Source organism: Lissotriton vulgaris, chromosome 6 (genome assembly GCF_964263255.1).
Source record: "Lissotriton vulgaris chromosome 6, aLisVul1.2, whole genome shotgun sequence".
NCBI lineage: Eukaryota > Metazoa > Chordata > Amphibia > Caudata > Salamandridae > Lissotriton > Lissotriton vulgaris.
This window is the reverse complement of record NC_141694.1, coordinates 1225051145-1225072462: the sequence shown is the minus strand read 5'-3', so window position 1 is coordinate 1225072462 and position 21318 is coordinate 1225051145. Positions and strand designations below refer to the sequence as shown.

General features: G+C 44.4%; 1 protein-coding gene across 1 annotated transcript in view; it reads left to right on the top strand.

Annotated features, from left to right (window-relative positions):
* LOC147708654 (uncharacterized) overlaps window positions 1-21318 on the top strand; it is a 225111-nt gene that overhangs the window by 34232 nt on the left and 169561 nt on the right. Inside the window, exons 10-11 of the mRNA XM_086925379.1 lie at window positions 3460-3531; window positions 14684-14773. Coding sequence (XP_086781505.1) covers window positions 3460-3531; window positions 14684-14773 — 162 coding nt within the window. The remainder of the gene's footprint in view (window positions 1-3459; window positions 3532-14683; window positions 14774-21318) is intronic.

The following is a 21318-nucleotide window of genomic DNA, read 5'->3' as shown; positions in this document are numbered from 1 at the left end:
GTATTTTAATGGATGTAAAGGAGCTGTGTATCTGAGCCTTTCAGTAGCCATCTTTGAATGTTATTTGCAGTTCTCTTACATTGAATCTTTCCGAAGTACAATCTCACCTCCCAACCCTTGCTTCCAATCCATATCTAAACACTCCAGTCTCTACACAATCCCTTTTCTATAATTTTTTGTCAGCCCATAATACCGCACCATGCCACTAAGATATCCTACCAGTATTTACCCTTTTCCTCTTTTGTATATTTGGTAGGTCAGAAACCACTTCGTTTCTGCTTCCTTAATCATCTCTCCCATTGCATTCCTCACTTCCCCTACCTACCATTGTAGAGTGAATAAGTTTAGTAAAAGTGACCACTTCTGATGGTGATTTTACAATGCCATCAAGGACAATCAAGTCAACAGGATTGCAGTTGACCTTGCCATAAACCCCTCAAGGACATTGTAGGAGGGCTCGATATGTTTTGCTAACTTAATTTACCAAATGAACATTTTACGATTTATATGCACATGCTCCTCATACTGTTCATGAGACTGTATTGGGTAGATAATATTGCCAGTTAAAAGACATTATGTTTGGGTTTGATCTCAATGACATCAACACTACCAACATCCTCGACAGCATGAACAACATCTGACTCACCCATATCGTTCATGACCCCACACACACCGCAGGCCTCACACTAGACCCAATCTTCATCTCCAGTGACTACATCAGGTACAGCCACACCACAGAACTCACCTGGACTGACCACTCCATCATTCACTTCAACATCACCAGCTCACGGACTAAAATATTTGTTAGCAAACTACCTGCCCAGAAAACCTTCCTAGCCATTGCACTTCTTGAGGAATAGGCACCATATCTGGAAAGGTCTACTCTTACCTCACTTATTACTACTCTTGCTCAACTAGCTAAAGTAGCTGTGGAGATTCCCTTATAGCGTTTGACGTTAGACAGTAACAACTGTTTCTCACCATCTGCCCTAAACTCCAGCACCTTACTCTCATACGACCTCATACATTTGACCACACATAGCTTTTCACACTCATGGAAAAAAGGATAAAAAACAGGCTCAGACATTATTTTAGTCCTTTTCCATATGTTACAATGTACCCCTTCAGGAGAATAGAATCTATTTGAAGTCTCCAACGCTTTAACGTCGGAAACCCTTCTAAAAGAAATTAGACACAATAAAGTTGCTAACTTCAGGAAGAGGAGAGACCTCTTGGCAGCCTACGTAGTGGCTCCCACCACACACTTATCACAAGGCTGCACAACAAAGGCATCCAAGGAGCTGCTCTCAGATGGATCGCCTCTCTTCACCAGAAGAATGCAAAGAGTAATTTTACCCTTCACCTTCGAACCAAAGAAATCATCTGTGGACTAGGATCCTCGGTCATCCCCACCCTTTTCAAAACTTATATGACACCTCTGCCCAGCATCATAAAAAAAACATGGACTGGTATCATATGCTATGCTGATGACACACATCTCATTCTCTCCCTCTCTGAAGACACCACCAACACTAAGACCAACTTCCACAACTGCAGTACAAACATTGCCAAATAGATGAACGACAACTGCCTGAAGCTCAACACAGACAAGATAGAGGGACAGATCTTTGGAAACAAAAGCTCCCCCTTGGATGCATCCTGGTGGCCCTCTTAACTCAGACTCCCAATGACCATGCTACAAACCGACTACAGACCATGCAGAACACAGAAGGCAGACTCGCCATGGATCTCCTTAGACAAACCCACTTCACCCCCTACCTCATGGAAATCAACTGGCTCCCTGTACAGAAAAGATGCTGGGTATCAAGCTCCTGGCCCCCGCATACAAGGCCCTACACAACTGCTCACCCACCTACTTGAACCATCGCCTGAACTTCCATCAGCCCACCAGACATCTCCGCTCCACTTCCGTCTCTAACCTTCAACCCCGCATCTGATGTAGCAGATGCAGAGGTCGCTCCATCTCCCACCAAGGAAGGAAGACATGGGATGAGCTACCCCATTATCTCAGGACCTCCCCATCTGTTCCAGAGTTCTGTAGAGATGGGGAGCCCCTGAAGACCTGGCTATTCAGCTAATCAACTGGACAGTGACATCAGCTGTATACCCTCACGGGTGACAAGAAGTGCTCTTCAAATCTACTGATTGATCGATGCTGAGAGGCCGTATTGAGTGAATGCCTGTTGTTCGTGGCAACACATTTGAAGGGAATCTATGTCTAGCTAATTTGAGGAACATCAAAGTATATATATTGATGCATCTTGTTTGAACGTTTGTTGTTTTTATTCCCTAGTATAGTCATTGTAAGAGCGTGCCTAGAAATAACCATTAGCAAAATTACATTTTCTATACATGTTATCAAATTCTCAAGATTTTCATATTCAGCTTTTGTTCCAGTGGATGGACACTTTTTTGATTAATATAATTATTAGAATTCTCCCTGGAATACTGATACTGGCTCAGCTAGTCCAAGGCAGTAGAATGGTCACACTAAGTATTCTTATTTGCCTGTGTTACAGGTTCAGTGAAGGTCTGGAAACCAGCAGTTGAAATTGGCCTTTTGGCCTTCCTATAGGGGTGGCACATGCTCAGTAGTAAAAGCTATTAATTGCCTGTTCTCCTTGTCTTATCCCCTCACAAACATAGTAGTCAATTAATGGGCTATGCTCTCAGTACATGGTATTAACTAATGTTAACAAACTTTGCAGTGGGCAATAGTGGATAATACCTTAAAAATAAGCTCTAGAGAAGAACTCTCAGGACACTCTTAATCATTAGTGAACCCACAAATATGGGCAGTGAGATCATAGTGCAATTACAAAAAAGAATAAAGATGCATGAATGTAGTACCAATAAATAACACACACTGCATAGCCAGACTAATGTTTAGGAAAACGTGCCTCACTTTGCACATGTCAAGATATACCTCACCTTTCTCTGCAAAATTATGTGACTTTCATTAATCTTACAAGTTTACGGTTGTTGTTTTGAATTAGTATATTTCACTAGGATCCACCTCTTTCCATTGGCTATGAACCGGCCCAGTCCCTTACATACTAACAAGGTGAACATGTATCCTTGCTGCCAGAAAAATACTTTATACAGTCTATTTATACTCATGGATTGTCTATAGGAAAACAAGCCAAATACACTGCTCTGACACAGGGGCTCTGTAAAGCCTTTAAACCCTTAAGGGTACCATGGCTAAAGATATAACTTTACAGCTAAATAATTTTGTCAGCTCCTATGTGACATGTTTTACTTGAAACTAGGTTGCTGGCAAAAAACTCTGTGTGATCATGGTCCTACTTAAACTTGGGTTCCACTAAAAAGTTTAAATGCGAGTCTTTGGTTGTGGTCATGGAGGGGGAGTTTGGTGTGGAAAGTGAAAATGGGTCTTAAAGTATGTTTTGCCTAATGCAATTTTTACTTTTACAGCAGCCACAGTGGTTCCCCACAGGCACAATAATGAACGAGAGCCGAAGCCTACTACCTTATTCTGGCGAAAGGGTGAGACGGGACATCAAAGCCCACCATGTGTTTGAGCATTTCCTTCACCATGTGTTTGAGTATTTTCTTTGCATCAGTACATTTAATTTTTTGGTTTTCTATCAATGTGTAGTCGAAAAAATCAGTCCTTTCTTGCCTGGGTACACAATCTGCTCTATCATACATTGTCTTATCTTACTGCCTCATCCCTCAATGGATTTTACCCAACAGTGATTACATCTTTATCTGCCACATACATCAACATTTGGATTTGCGATTCCTAAATAGTGATTTTTAAGGAATTGCTATTTTGGAATCGCAATTCCCTATGCATGTAGGAATCTCAAAATACATTGTGATTCCTTAACATTATCTAATAGCGATTTGCAAATTGTGAAACGCTATTAGGGAATGTTACTCCATTCATTCCTATGAGCCTACAGGCCCATAGGAATGAATGGAAATGCATCTGCAAATTGCGATTACCAAATTGGTAATCGCAAATTGCGAATGCAATTCCATGGGTGCCAGGGGGCCTAATGCCCCCCTGATGCACCCCCCAAAAAAGGGAACAGTGCTCATGTGGCGGAATCACCTGCCCTAAGGCTCCACATCTCACTTTCAAAAATGCACTTTTGTGCATTTTTCAAAGAATGCGCAAATTACCATCAATCAATCAATCAATCAATCATTGACACTTATAAAGCGCGCTACATACCCGTGGGGTCTCAAGGCGCTGGGGGGGGGGGAGCCGCTACTGCTCGAACAGCCAGGTCTTCAGCTTCTTCCTGAAGGAGAGGTGGTCTTGGGTCAGGCGCAGGTCGGTCGGGAGGGAGTTCCAGGTCTTGGCGGCCAGGTGGGAGAAGGACCTTCCTCCTGTAGTCGCTCTTCGGATGCGGGGGACGGCGGCGAGGGCGTGGTTGGCTGATCGGAGGTGGCGTTTGGGAGCGTAGAAGTTGACTCGGCTGTTGAGGTAGCTCGGGCCTTGGTCGTGTAGGGCTTTGTGTGCGTGGGTGAGGAGGCGGAAGGTGATTCTTTTGTTGACGGGGAGCCAGTGAAGGTCTCGCAGATGTCCGGAGATGTGGCTGGTTCGTGGGATGTCGAGGATGAGTCTGGCTGAGGCGTTCTGGATCCGCTGGAGTCTCTTCTGGAGCTTGGCGGTGGTCCCGGCGTAGAGGGCGTTGCCGTAGTCCAGTCGGCTGGTGACGAGGGCCTGGGTGACGGTCTTCCTGGTCTCGGTGGGGATCCACCAGAAGATCTTCCGTAGCATGCGTAGGATGTTGAAGCATGCCGAGGAGACGTTGTTGACTTGCCTGGTCATGGAGAGGGAGGAGTCCAGGATGAAGCCCAGGTTGCGTGCATGGTCTGTCGGTTTGGGTGCGGTGCCCAGGGCGGGAGGCCACCAGGAGTCGTCCCAGGCGGAGGGAGAGGAGCCCAGGATGAGGACCTCCGTCTTGTCCGAGTTCAGTTTCAGGCGGCTGGTCGTCATCCACTCGGCTACCTCTTTCATCCCTTCGTGCAGGTTGGCTCTGGCGGCGGCGGGGTCGTTGGTCAGGGAGAGGATCAGCTGGGTGTCGTCGGCGTAGGAGATTATGCTGAGGTTGTGTTTGCGTACGATGGCCGCGAGGGGGCTCATGTAGACGTTGAAGAGGGTGGGGCTCAGAGATGATCCTTGGGGGACGCCGCAGATGACTTCGGTGGCCTCTGACTTGTACGGTGGTAGGCGGACTCTCTGTGTTCTCCCGTCGAGGAAGGAGGTGATCCACTCCAGCGCCTTGTCCTGGATTCCGACGTTGCTGAGGCGCCGTACTAGGGTGCGGTGGCAGACCGTGTCGAATGCCGCGGAGAGGTCTAGGAGGATGAGGGCCGCTGTTTCTCCATTGTCCATCAGGGCTCGGATGTCGTCGGTGGCGGCGATGAGGGCGGTCTCGGTGCTGTGGTTGGCTCGGAAGCCGGACTGTGAGGGGTCGAGGGATCCGTTCGTCTCGAGGAAAGCGGCCATCTGCTTGTTGACGGTCTTCTCGATGACTTTGGCTGGAAACGGGAGGAGCGAGATGGGGCGGTAATTCTTGAGGTCGGTGGGGTCCGCTGTTGGTTTCTTGAGTAGGGCGCTGAGTTCGGCGTGTTTCCAGCTCTCGGGGAAGATGGTGGTGTCGAGGGATGTGTTGATGATGTCTCGCAGGTGGGGTGCGATGACAGCGTCGGCTTTGTTGAAGACGTGGTGAGGGCAGGGGTCGGTCGGTGATCCGGAGTGGATGGAGTTCATCGTGCGGATGGTGTCTTCGGTGCTGATCGGGGTCCAGGCGTGGAGGGTGGTGGTGGGGGGTGGTTGTTCGGTCATGGTGTGCGTTGGTTGGTTGTTGAAGCTGTTGTGTATGTCCGCGATCTTGTTGTGGAAGTATGAAGCCAGGGAGTTGCAGAGGTCTTGCGATGGGGTGATGTCGTTGTTTCCTGCGCTGGGGTTGGAAAGCTCTTTGACGATGTTGAAGAGTTCCTTGCAGTTGTGTGCGTTGTTGTCCAACCGGTCCTTGAATGCTGTTTTCTTGGCGGCGCGGATCAGCTGGTGGTGTTTCCGGGTGGCAAGTTTGAAGGAGGTCCTGTTGTCCGGTGTCGGTTCCCTTCTCCAGACTTTCTCGAGGGCTCGGCAGTTCTTCTTGGAGCTCTTGAGTTCGTCGGTGAACCATGGGGCTTTCTTGCTGCCGGGTCTGCTGGGCGGGGTCCTCAGTGGGGCGAGTTCGTCCGCGCAGTTGCTGATCCACTTCGTGAGGTTGTCGGCGGCCTGGCTGGGGTTCGCTGAGCTGGCAGGAGGGTGCTGGCTCAGGGAGGTGGCGAGCTGGTCTGCTGTGATCTTGTTCCAGCTTCTGCGGGCGGTCTGTTGCTGGTGGTGGTGGTGGTGGTGGGTCGTTGTTTTCATCAACTTGAAGTTGATGTTAATTAGCATTTCCTAAAGGCACACTTTGCATTTAGGAAAGGGCTGATGCATCGCCTTTAGGGAATTGCAAATTGAAATTCCCTAAATGCATTAGCTATTTAGGTAATCGCAAAAAATTGCGATGACCTAATTTGCAAATGGGAATGAGTTCATGCATCAGAAAAGGCCGGTTTCCGGTCGCAAATGGGCCGAATCGCAGAATCGAACTGTTTGCGACTGGAAAAAAGGTGGCCCAAAGTTCTTTGAGTTTTGGCATAAAGTTTCCAAAGGTTTGTTAACTTCAAATGATTGCTGTTTCATCAAGGTTAATAAAGGCCACTAATTGATTCTTTACATAGATGACTATTTACAATGTATATTTCTCAAGACAGCATAGTTTATGCAATAGTACTATATACACACTGCCAAAATGTATGAGGAAGGTTTTATGTGAATCACTGCTGCTTCTTTCTTTTTTGATTCCAACATTACCATCTAAACTAGGCATTCACACTCTCAATATGAAAGACACCACAATCTTCTGGGTAAATTATAAATTCCAAGCAAACCTTTGAAACTGTTTATCTCATCACCACCAGAAAGCAAGCTTTCTCTTAATGAAGTAGACCCAGACTGATGACTTGTACAAACTTCAACTGTGCTAAAGTAAATAGGACTTTCCCTAGCTTTGTAAATGCATATTTTATGGCAGCACCCATCTAAATGTCATTCACAAGTAGAAATATGGTGTCCTTTACATATAATTTACAAACATGTCTATGAGAATTATGACGCCTTTTGTGATACAACGTTTGGAATACAACATTTTCAGAAATATATGCAGTTAATTTCATGCCCTCTGCCAGAGCCACCAAACTCTACCATCACTATTACCAAGATCTACTGACTTAATTTTATTCTTTTTACTCCTTAATGTTAAAACCAGGACATGGTATTGAAAGACCAGAAATGTGTAATGGACTAGGGGCCATATTATCAAGAAATGGCGATAACATTATCTTTGCTTTAGTGGCAAGAAACTACCGCTAAAACGGCGATAAGGGGCTTGATAATATGCCCTTGAGAATTCCCATAGAAGCCCAGGTTCTGGTGTGAATTCACAAGGGCATATTATCGGATATGAGATCATCCAAGGCACAGTAGACAACCATCCAGCTTTCCACAGTAGGGTTTAAAACGTACTCTGTTTGTTAAATGCCGAGTTACATCAACGCGTTTCGGGAGTCAAGCTCCCTTGAACACGATGTTAAGCCACCATTTTTTTCAGGGTAAAATACAAAACACAGTGGTAGTAGAAATCGACAATGGACCCAGTGTTCTACCTATGGGACCCTGCCTGATAGAGTATAGTGGCCATATGCAAATGTGTTACTACCAGTATTCACATATATATCAATCTCAGAATCAAGCTTGCTTTCCACTATTTCTCTGTTATCAAGTTTTAGTTAGAATAAATGGAAATTTAGAACCATAATTTACAACTATTAATTGGGAATATCACTTCCTCAATTTTGTACATTTAAATTCAAAATGTTAAATTGTACATTGTAAAAATTCAAAAAGTGCAAGAATTTGGAATTTTTCAGCTTGTTCAAAGTGTGGCGGCAAGTGCCTGTTTCTGTTGGGTGCTAGTTCAAACAAATATTAAAGTGCCAGTGCAACAGTACAAATATGCATTATACAATCCTTATTAGTTGGACTCCATGATGATTCACTATAAAGCGGAACCACAAATAGATATAGTTCCTCATGACCTATATAAAATTTCAGAACAGGTCATTATTCATATCCATTTAAAAGTAAGTTTACAAAAATCTAGAATCATTTTAAAATATGACTTGAATTACATCTAGCACCTTAAAAGTGCTTGTGCTTATGTAAACAGTGATAACTTCTCAATGTAAACATATCGCTCCCCTCAATGTAAACAAACTTCAATACACTACCATGATAAAAAATAAAGTGCAGGTGCATATGTAAACTAGATAGAATTTCCCTATGTAAACATTTCACTCTTCTCAATGTCTAAAGTCCATTTGAGTACAGTGCAAAAATATCATAAAGTGCAAATGCATAATAGTTCCTAAATTGAATGAACTATTCCTCCCAACTTAATGACATGAGTCCTATCTTTTCATATATCAGAGTACTACCACTGTAAAAATAAAGAATTAAAAAAAACCAATCAGTTCATGGTCTTACGTGCAGATTCTCCTATTTTAACTCTTCATGATATTCATCACGCCAGTATAAAGGTCCTCATCTACATTGAGCCCATATGGTTCCGGCAGTTAAATTCCAGAATGAAGTATGTTTCTAACTTCCGGAGTTCTCTTTCCCTGTCCCTCCCTCTCTTTTTCTTGGGGACCTCTGCTATACATGTATACTGCAAGTTTACAGGGTTACTTTGGTGATGAGACTCAAAGTGCCAGGCAATGGGATACGTTCTGTCTTGATTGACAACCGCTCGCCTGTGTTGAAGGACCGGTTGGTGAACAGGCAAGGTAGTGCCTCCTAAATATATTTTTGGACAGGAGCATTGTAACAGATATACAACAAAATTACTTTTACAGGTCAGAAAACTTCTGATAGTTACAATTTTATAAAACAATGTTCTAAAATCAGTTTGGTTCATGCCATGTTGGCATGCCTTACATTTAGCACATTTTTTAAAACCAGGTTTCTGTTGTAGCCAAGTCGAGGTGGCTTTCTTTTTTTCAATGAATTCCCTTTTGACAATCAGGTCTTTGAGAGATTTGGATTTTTTATATGTAACCTCTGGATTTCTTTTTACTCTAGTACCCAACACCGGATTGTTTCTTACAAGATGCCAGTGTTTATTCAGGATAGATCTAATTTCCCTGTGTTTTACATTAAAGAGAGTTATACATCTAGAGTTATCCTGGTGTCTCAAATGTTTACTCTGTTCCTGCTGTCTTTTTGATCTAGAAGGTTCAAATAATATCTTTTGTCGCTCCAGATTTTTCACTTTGGTCGATGCCCCTTTCAATACATCTTGACGGTATCCCCTTTGAATGAATCTCTGGGTCGTTTCTTTTTCTAGTCTGTCATGCTCTTCCTCATTGCTGCAAGTTCTCCTAGCTCTATAGTATTCCCCAGATGGGATACTCCTAATTAACGCAGCTGGATGAGCACTTTCTGCATGGAAAACTGAATTTCCGGCAGTGACCTTGCAAAATACAGTTGTCTCCAATTTACCATTAAGGCGTTTGATCCGAATGTCCAGAAAGTCTATTGTGGTTTTACTGCAATGCCCTACAAATTCAAAATTTAAAGAATTTTGATTAAGGCCATTAATGAACAGCTCGGTGTCTGTCTCCGTGCCAGGACACAGCACGAAGACATCATCAATAGACCGAACCCACAACAGGACATGGTCAGTCCACTGGTGCAGGGGACCACCCCCAAGCATGTACACAACAGAGGGGAAGAGGGTCCGAGGGACAGTTTAGTGACCTAACAATGCTACTATCCCTATGAACAGTCAAACCAACAAAGAATAGCAAGAGGTCAACTCATATGCAAACCGGCTAATTACTATGTAAAGGAGAAGTCAATCTAATAATGTGTGCTGTAACAGTCACGCTAAGGGTCTCCTTTTCCTGTGAAAAGATTCCCATCAGTCACCAATCGGATCCGCCCTTCATCATCTGGGATCCTTCACATCTGAAGGTGGAGTAGTCTACCCACTGCGGACTGGCAGATGTCAAAGCCTAGGCCTACATGTGGGACCCAGTGATATAAATTTAAATTATGTGTTTGAGGATGACTGAAAGCAGTGCTCAAAATGTGAAATTGACCATGTGGCGTCCCTCTGGGCTGTCGTGGGACCTCCCACGACAGCCCAGAGGGACGCCCGGGGTACCGACGGTCAGAGCGGTGCTCCGTTTTACCTGCGCTGCAGCCAGGTGAGGTGGGGCTTTTCTCTCCTGCCACATGGTCAGGAGAAGGATTTAGTCACTGAATTTCAGGTGATATTATACCCTTTTTAATAAAGTTTCACGAAGCAGTAGCGTTAATGGTCCTGAGGAAGCAGCAAGATACCAGCTGGATCTAGTTAGTCTGCAGAAACATGTCGACGTTTCATTCTCATTAGTGGTTATTTGTTTAGACCACTAAGCACTTTTTAATTAATTTGGGATTGAAGAAAAACACATTAAAGTTCCTTTTTTCTTCCCTACCCAATTTTATTTCACTTCTACTCTCACTCTGTATTTCACGTTTTGAGCACTGCTTTCAGTCATCCTCGAACACATAATTTAAATTTATATCATTGGGTCCCACATGTAGGCCTAGGCTTTGACATCTGCTAGTCCGCAGTGGGTATACTACTCCACCTTCAGGTGTGAAGGATCCCAGATGATGAACAGCGGATCCGAGTGGTGACTGATGGGAATCTTTTCACAGGAAAGGGAGACCCTTAGCGTGACTGTTACAGCACACATTATTAGTTTGACTTCTCCTTCACATAGTAATTTGCCGGTTTGCATATGAGTTGACCTCATGCTATTCTTTGTTGGTTTGACCACCCCAAGCACCCGTTCCTCCCACCAGTCAAGATGTAATTTGGCATAACTGGGGGCGAAACAGGTGCCCATCGCAGTCCCCCGTTCCTTCGGAAAGAAGTTGTCGCCAAAGAGAAAAATGTTTTTAGTGAGGCACCATTCCATAAGCTCTAAAATCATTCTATTCTGAGCGGCAAATCGAGCTGATCTTCTATTAAGAAAGTGTTTACTCGCTCTTAGTCCATCGGTATGCCTGATATTAGTATATAATGTAGATATATCTAATGTCAGCAATACCATGGTCTCTTCATCCCAACAAATGTCAAAGATACATTTTAAAAAGTCAGTTGAGTTTTTAATGTAAGAGGGAAGTGATCTAACTATTGGATTAAGAAAATAATCAATGTAGAGTGAAGCATTTTCAAATAAACTACCACAAGAAATAATAGGTCCCCCTAGTGGACTAGTGGGATTCTTATGTATTTTGGGGAGCATGTAAAATACTGGGATTACTAGTTTCTCTCTTTTAATAAACTTGTATTCATCCCAGCTTTAAAGCCCTTCATCTCTCCAGGTATCTAGTCTCACAAAGAATTCCACCGTTACCTTCTCACATTCCTTAGGGCTGATCCTGCTATAGCAACTACAATCCTGCAATTGACTAAGCGCTTCTTTCTTGTACTGCTTCCTCCCCCACAATACAATATTCCCTCCTTTGTCTGAGGGCTTTATCAAGAGCCCATTTTTATCTTGTAGTTTTTTCACTGTTTTATGAAATAAAGCTTTCTTAGGATCCATTTTCCGTTTACTTTGGTTCTCCACAGAGTATAGATTTTTAAGATCTCTGGTTACATTAGCTCCAAAAATATCCGAATTGTCTCTCACAGTTTGAGGTAGAAAATCTGGATGGTGCTCTAAACGGTGTATGATCACTTTTATCCAAACCAGTTCCTATTCCAGTTGAGTCCTCACTTTCAATCTGACTAGTATCATTGAACATAAAAATCATGTCCTCTAAGGCCGGTATATCATCAACATTAAGGAAGGTTGTATTGTTGTTGGATGTAGGAGTCTGTTCTTGAACTTGAAGATTAATTTCATGCTTGCCTGCATGCAACTTAGATAGCTTGAGTTAACGGATGTAGCGATATAGGTCCATTCTGCTGTTAGGATAATTGTACTCATTGTTGTCGCAGAAGATAGTCCTAATTTCAATATCATTTCCTCATCCTCTGTTACTCCACAGAACTCAAGTTAATTATTGTTGCATTATTCGTTAATTTCTCAATTATTTCTTTGTGTTCGAGCGCAACAATCTTTTTGTTTGCCAGCCTTGCGCTCCTCCTATATCCCTCGCCTCCTCTTCTTTGTCTCCTCTTCCTCGGCCTCTTCCCCAACCCCTTCCTCTTCCCATGCGATGGTCGGACTGTTGTTCCATCAGCATAAAACGGAATTCCTCTGTGACAGCCGGTCTCACATCCCTAGATCCTCTACTGCCTGGTTCATCTGATTGTTTCTCGGAAACAGTGTCTGAGCTAACTTCACTTTGTGAGGTAGTGTGCTGGTCTACTTGGCCGCTATGAATTTTTTGTCGCCTTGCCATATCAAATTTCTTCTCGAAGGTGTAGATTCGCCCAGATTCTAAGTCAACACGATCCCTTGTAAATTTTGTGGCTTTTCTGTCCTTTATGCACTTCTCATATTTCTCCAGCCTACCTTTTAAATCAGTCTTGAATTTATTCATTCGCACTTTGTCATCATTTTTATCTAGGCTGTCGTTTAGTTCTTTAATTTTTGCCACCACGTCCAAGCGTTCTTTCTCTGCATACTTCAGTAGGATGCGTATCATATTAGTAGAGCTGTTTGCACTATTCTCCGCCCACTCTCCAGCCATTTCAATGTCAGAGTTTTCATAGGAAGGTGTAATCATGATTCTAATTCACGTCCCACTTGTAAATATTTGCGTAGGGTTGCCACTTCCCACCAACGTGAGATTTCCCTCTTCTTCAACTTTTCATAGCTTTGCAGTTGTTTGTTTAAATCTGTATTGCCAGTTGGGGTAGCCACTCCTCTTTCCTTCTGTGCGGGTCGCGTTACTTCTTCAAAGAGTTTTAGGGCCTCTTGTTCCCTAGCTGCACATTCTTCGTCACTCATATTGTGACTGGTGATGCCCTACCGAGTTGGCACACTAAATTAAACCGCTCTGTCACCCAAAGCGGATTCGTCGCGCACAATTGCCGATGTGCTTCACACTGTGTCCCAGCCCAGCTCCCGATGCCGTATGCAGTATCCCACAGCTTGTTTGGAGTTAAGAAGCCGCGCTGACTCACCGAGACTCCGCGATCCTCTGACCTCCAGGTTCCCGATAATCAGCCGCGGTCCGCTCACTCCTCAACTTCAGGTTTTCAGCTGAAGGCATTCATGGGGGGCACACCTGTCTTCGTTTTTCTTCCAAGTTACGGTGGTTTGCACTGGCGTGCTGCCTAAACACTGGTGGTGCCGGTTCAGCAACGATCCGCCACGTCACTCAATATCGGATATGAGATCATCCAAGACACAGTAGACAACCATCTGGCACTCCAGGGTAGGGCTTTAAAACGTACTCAGTTTATTAATTGACGAGTTACATCATCGCGTTTCGGGAGTCAAGCTCCCTTTGTTCACGATGTTAAGCCACCATTTTTTTGAGGTTAAAATACAAAACACAGTGGTCTTAGAAATCGACAATTGACCCAGTATTCTACCTATGGGACTCTGCCTGATAGAGTATAGCGGTACAAAAGGGGGTGGTGATGGAAAGAGCATCTGAACCAATCAAACACTCAAACCCAGTCAACAGATCTGGGTTTAATCCATCACCGTTCTTTAGCCCACTCTGCCACCCCAGTTCAGACATGGCCATATGCAAATCAGTCTGACCCTGTACCTCATGGGAACAGTCCAGCCCAACCTGCCAAGCCATGCCTTCCCTGGACCGGATTCAAGCTTCCTAGGACCGGTTTCTGGCATTACAGCCGTCTTCAGCCAGGCTTGCTTAAATCCAGTGGCAAAGTGAGCAAGGGATTCACGTCTGAGCATACCCTGCCAACTTATGGCAAACAAAGCGGTACAAAAGGGGGTGGTGATGGACGGGCAGTACAAAAGGGGGTGGTGATGGACGGGCAGGGTATGCTCAGACGTGAGTCCCTTGCTCACTTTGCCACTGGATTCAAGCAAGCCTGGCCACCACCCCCTTTTGTACCGCTGTGATAGAGTATAGAGGCCATATTTAAATGTGTTACTACCAGTATTCACAAATATATAAATCTCAGAATCAAGCTTACTTTCCACTTGTTCTCTGTTATCAAGTTTTAGTTAGAATAAATGGAATTTTATAATCATAATTTACAACTATTAATTGGGAATATCACTTCCTCAATTTTGTATATATATATATATATATATATGTGTATGTGTGTATGTGTGTGTTTATAACTTGATGATATACACTTAAAACATATATATTTAAGCCCTGCAGATGTGTATTTAGAATAAAAACTCTATGCTTATTCATATATACTTCTCAACCTTTTGGTTATGTTTTTGTTATAAAATGGTATTAATAATTTGATATCCTCAAATACAAAGTTGTGGGCAGAGCAGGATTGTGAGAGTCAGTAGTGGAGGCTTGAGTTGGCCTTAATATTTGCTGAAATCATTTTTGGATTCTTTACAGCTTCCTGTATGCCTTTCTAGACACCACATGAGACACAGGAGTTTTTCATTGATTTTGGGCATCCCACATCGTAATGCTGGAAGAGTATGGGTAAGTGAAAAAATATTTTAATGGAGGAATAGGAGCCAGGTATTTGGGTGTTTCAGTTGCCCTCCATGCATGTTCTCTAACATTGTGTCCACTATAAATGTTATTTACCACACCCTGCTCCCAATCCATAACTAACCTCACCAGCCTCTAAACAAAGCTGTTCTTAGCATTTCTCATCAACCAATAATACCTCTAAACCTTAGATGGTCTTCTTAGTATCTCCACTTGTTGCACTGTCATTAAGCCCACTTCACTGTTCGACTATGCTTCTTTTCTTGCAAATTATTTCCCATTTCCTCTTCTTTCCCTTTATGTCTGGATTAGACTTCACTCTTCTTTTAGCTTTCATTTTCCTGCACTTCCTCACACACCTACCTAACCTACAAATACAATGTAAATAAGTTCAATAGCTATAAATCTTCATACACATTGGATATTTTTTGGCTTGCTAGTTTTAACCACATCCGTATTTCTACATTTACATGCACGTGCTTTTCATATAATTCATGAGATTGAATCAGGTAGATAGACTTGCCATTTAAAGGAGCATGTGACCACCGTATTAGACGCGGGCACTGCTAAAAACTTTGATGAAGGTTTTTCATTATGGGTATGGTGTTATGTGGATAATGGAAGTGGGCCTTGTAGACCGTTTTACCTCATGCCATTCTTTACCACTTCAGCAGCCACGCTGGCCCACCACAGAGGCAATGATGAGGCAGAACAACAGCTTAATACTTTACACTGGCGAAAGGGTAAGTGACACATGATTTCAAAATCCATCTTTTGTTTTGAGTATTTTTTTTGTCTCAGTACATTTTATCTACTTGGCTTCCAGCAATGGTGGATGCTCTACAAAGCAAATCTCTTCCCTTGCCCTCGGCTCCCGTCTAAAGAAAACTGTACAACCTCTTCTTTACAGCATCCTAATCTTATTGGACTCTGGGTTTTGAAATTACTGTTTCTGAAGTTTTATCAATGGCAAATGAATGCTGTTTTTGCAAGGATTAATAAAGGCCACCAATCAATTATTTACATAAATGAATATTTACAATGTCTGTCTCCCATCCTTTCTTTTACTCCTCCAAACTATCCCACACTTCCCTCACATCCCTTTTCTGCACCTACTTAGAGTAAACTCATTTATCAAATCACAACCACTTTTAAAGGTGGTGAGTTTGCAACTATTCTGCCATTGATACAGAGATCATATTTATTTCTACTTGCTAGATCTGCAGAACGTATATATATCCACATCACCATTTACCAGTGCCTAAGACCTCATCTGACAGTTTCAATGATCACAGTCCAAAATAAAAGTACACCCTTTGTGCCCTGCAGTCACCTCATAACATTTTGCAGTTTTTAGTAAATAGTGACAGCAGTTTTGACATAACAGGGACACTATGTTTGTCAGTCCAATGGGGAGTGCTAATCCTATTTCAGACACAAATTAATTGTTTGATGTTTGCAGAGCACTTGCCCTCCCAGCCATCTTGGTATAGGACGTCACCAGAACCTCTCTATAGCATATCGGACCATATTACATGTTACCTTTTATGTAGTTTTTATTTTACGTATTTAGTTTGGGGTAATACACTTAAAATAGATTGATTTCAAACAGACAAATGTTTATTGACAATAGTAAATAAAATATTGGATTATACTGTTTAGTTGCCTGCAGTGAAATGAAAAGTAATCTTTGATTATGCTGAATATGGAAATTTATTAAAACAACACTGTCTGTTAGTAAACACATTCTTCTGTCGAGTGCTGCTGTGTCGGTGCCCGGATTGGACCCGCAAGCCTTGGCGACAGCAACCCACGCAGAAAGTAAAGAAATGCCAGCAAGGTCTGAGGGACTCACTACACGGTGGGGAGTCAGAGCATGTCTGGAGCAACCAGGGAAGCCCAAGGAAAATCTAGTAGCCTCTCACCAATGTTATACAGATGTCTCTGTCTGGCTCAGCACACGGAAAGAACAAAAGCGCGGAGATACCTCTTCGGAGGTCGAATTCCTGCGCTATTGTCAGGGGGCTACTGCCTGCCACAACTCTGATACTGATGTTCAGGGGCTTCCTACCTGCCTCGACTCTGCTACTGATGTTTGTCCTTCTTCGTTTCCGCCTCGGCGGACACAGGATGTTCATGCGCCTTCCACAGCCGCCTGGGCTTACACCGAGGCGGCGCCTCCGGCAGCGACGTCATCGCCAGTTGACCAATCATCTTCCACGACGGCGCTGATAACGCGAGGGTTCGAAGAGAAGGGCGCGAACGCCGGAGCAACACCGGAAGCATCGGACGTCTTCGCCGCTGGTCGGAAGGAACCCGGAACCGAAGTGCTCGAGGAAACTTCAGCAGGAGACGGGGAGAAACCGACGACAGGAAAGCCAGGAGGCCAACGATACCACGCTTCGCCCAGCCACACTTCACCTGGAGAAGTGTGGCACCGCAAGGTACGAGCTCGTATACGGGGTCTGTTTCACCAAGAGGGAGGAACGGCTTAAAGGGGCGGCTGAGGTTACGGGGTCGGGACGGTATCGCCTCGGGGTAGAAACACTTCAGACGGTGGTGGTCCCTGGTGTTCCCTCACGCCCTTGTCCTACCCCTCCACGTATCAGATAGGGGAAGCAGTCCAGTAATGTGGCTTTCTTTCTTTTCCCTTCCACGCCACGCCATCGGGGAGTAAGAAGCAGACGTAACACCCGGAATCCCTGGCCTGACGGAGGAACCTACTTTGCTTGTTATTTGACAGTTCTGTAACGCACCAAGCTTGAATAAATCTTCAGTACCACTATACGTTCCTCTCTGGTTATTAGCCTTCCCAGCTGTACCAAACCTCACAAGTGGTGCCGTGACTCGGATCCTCATTTGAACCGTCCTCTGATACAAGATGGAAGCTTTAATTCAACAAATGAAGGAAGCTCAGACAAAACTCGAGTGGGCCATAGGACAGACCGCTACTCAGGCTGACACCGACCGTACCACTTTCTCCAATGCCATGCAGGCTCAAGTTGATAATCTCGTGAAATTGGCAGAGGGACAGAATCAACTTTTGGCAGTATTAGGACAAGGTAGAAGCCACGCACCCGGCCCCGTTGTTCCTTTGCAAAAATTCACGCCAGGTGACGATCCTTTGGCTTTCTTCCTGAACTTTGAAAGGGCTGCCAGAGCCAGTGCCTGGCCGGGGGATAGGTGGCCGTTCTATCTTGCACCGTTATTAACCGGTGACGCCCAGTCCGCTTATCAAACAGTTAACAGAGATGGGACTGTAGGGTATGCTGTCGTAAAAAAGTATATATTGGATCGACTCGGCGTTGATGAAGAAACGCACAGACTCAAATTCCGACAGGAACGAGGTACCCCAGGGGATCTCCCGAAAACTTTATTTTACAAACTCAAAGCAGCTGCCGACCTATGGTTAAAACCACATGAGGGTAATATAGAGGAAGTGATGAATAAAATCTACCTCGAACAATTTTTAGAGGCCCTTCCGTATGGTACGCAACGCTGGCTGAAACAACACGCGGGATTGACTCTTGAGCATGCCATTGAAATGGCCACTTCCTACTCCCGTGCTCAAAGTCGACCCCCGGTGAAAGAACCGGAAAAACCCTTGAAACCTATACCAGTGAGAAATGAGAGAAAGTTTGTAAAACCCCTGTTTGAACCACAACGGCCACGTTTTCCCAAACCGGAAGTACAACCCACTCAGGGACCTCAGTGCTATGATTGCGGAGAGTGGGGACACATAGCGAGATTTTGTAGAAAGAAGCCGAAAGAGAGGGAGGAAGAACCCATGGATGTCAGTTATGCACCATATTCTCTTCTCTTTGCAGAAGAGACCGGACCAGTGTTTTACGTAAGTGTCACCATACATGGGAAAGTAGTAAGGGCCCTATTAGATTCAGGGTGTAAACACTCGGTGGTCCGCCAAGAGTTAGTTCCTCCTTCGTGTTTCATGGCAGGGAAAACTGTGCATATACGTTGTGTTCATGGAGACGTTAAGGAATACCCCCTAGCCACTGTTAATTTGTGCACGGCAGCAGGGTCCGTAACTGAGGTAGTGGTGGGGGTAATGCCTTCTCTTCCAGAACCAGTCATTATAGGCACTGACAATCCGGGATTTTCTATCTTGTTGAAAGACGCTTTGCAAAGCGATCCCCGGAATGCACTCCTGGTACCTGAACCCTGGGCGAGAGACACTCATTTTAGAACAGCACAGTTAAATGACGCTACTCTCTCTAACGCTTGGCAGATCGCCCGTTCTGGTCAAGATCCTTCTCAGAGAACATTTCCCACGTTTATTGAAAAAAACGGGTTGTTGTATAGAGTAGCCAAACCTGATGATACGCCCCAACTCTTGGTTCCTGTAGACTTTAGAGACCAAATCCTGTTTTTTGCACATGCGCATTTGTTGGCAGGACACTCAGGAGCCGAAAAGACAGGACAGGCTATTTTGAAGCATTTCTTCTGGCCAGGGGTATATGCTCAAATACAACGTTACTGCCAAGAATGTCAAATATGTCAGCGCAGGAATCCATATATCCCTCCAGCGGTTCCGTTGAACCCCCTTCCCATCATTGGAAAGCCCTTTGACAGGATTGGGATGGACCTTATTGGACCTTTACCAAAATCTACTAAAGGACATTTATATGCCCTAGTTTTGGTTGATTATGCCACTCGATATCCTGAGGCTTTCCCTCTTAGAGCAGCAACTTCGGCGGCCATTGCCCAGAAGTTGATAGAAGTGTTTTCCAGGATGGGTTTTCCTCGGGAAATCATTACTGACCAGGGAACCCCATTTGTTTCAAAACTCATGGCCCAAGTTTGTAAACAACTAGGAGTCAAACATATCAAAACCTCCGTATATCATCCCCAGACAGATGGTTTGGTCGAGCGATATAATGGCAGTTTAAAACTAACCTTAAAGAAACTTCTGTCCGGGGATGGTAAGAATTGGGACCAGTTGTTGCCGTTAGCCCTTTTTGTCCTTCGAAGTCAGAAACAAGCTAGTCTGGGTACATCCCCGTTTGAATTATTGTTTGGTCGGGCTCCCAGAACCTTGCTCGAAATTACGAAGGATAGCTGGGAAAAGGAAGGGGTTCAGGAAGCCGAGGCTCTCTTGGACTATACACGGCAACTACAGTCGAGACTCCACAAACTCAGAACACTGGCCCATGAACAGTTGTCGATAGCCCAAAAGAAACAAAAAACCTTCTACGACAGGGGAAAGAAATGGAGGGAATTAGATATAGGTGACTGGGCTTTGGTATTGTTACCCTCCTCCACTCACAAACTTAAAAAAGAGTGGCAAGGTCCTTTTGAAATTGTCAGAAAAATAGGGAAGACCACCTACGTGTTAAGACTGAATAGGAATAAGACACAGATGTACCACATCAATCTCCTTAAAAAATGGTTGGGTAAACCTCCCCAGTCAATACACACTGTGGAAAATGTCCCTCATACAGTACATAGCACCCCTGTTAATCCTGAAATAACGGAAACTCAAAAGGAAGAGATTATGGCTTTATTGTTGCAATACAAGGATGTATTTTCTGATGAACCCGGGAAGACCAACATTGCTGTTCACACGATTCCCACTCCCCAGGGTACGGTAGTGAAACAAAAGCCCTACAGAATACCGGAGGCCCGTAGACAGGCCTTTCAGGATGAAATTAACCAAATGCTACGTTCTGGCGTCATTGTTCCCTCGAAAAGCAACTGGTGTTCTCCAGTGGTTTTAGTTCCAAAACCGGATGGAAGCATCCGTTTTTGCATTGACTTTCGAGCTGTGAACAGGGTTTCCAAGCAGGATGCCTATCCGCTCCCTCGTGTGGATGAACTGTTGGAGCGTCTTGGTGAGGCCCAATACATTACAACCATTGATCTCACCAAGGGCTATTGGCAGATTCCACTACATCCTGCAGATCAGGAGAAAACTGCTTTTTCTACCCCCTCAGGTCATTTTCACTTCACTGTTCTTCCTTTTGGCCTTCATGGAGCCCCGGCCACATTCCAAAGAGCTATGGACACTGTCCTGTCTTCACATCAGCAGTATTCATCCGCTTATTTGGACGACATTGTGGTCTTTAGCAAAACGTGGGAGGACCATAAAGTGCATCTGGAGAATATACTCTCCAGTCTCCGCGATTCAGGGTTTCACATCAATGCCAAAAAAACCCGAGTCGCCTTCAAGAAAGTGAAATACTTGGGGTATGTACTTGGTAATGGACTAATTGAGCCTCAGACTGAGAAAGTCAAAGCCATTCAGGACCTTTCCTATCCCAAGACCAAGAGGGACTTGAGGGCTTTCTTGGGTCTAGTAGGATACTACAGGCGGTTTATTCCGCAATTTGCTGAATTGGCAGGACCCCTCACGGACTTGTTACGGAAGACGCAGTCGTCTCCAAGGCTACCTGCCCCTGGTCCTAAAGAGTCAAACGCCTTTCAGGCCTTGCAGAATGTCCTCACAACGTCTCCTGTGTTGGTTTCGCCTGACTATAGGAGACCCTTCATTCTTCAAACGGATGCCTCTGGGGTGG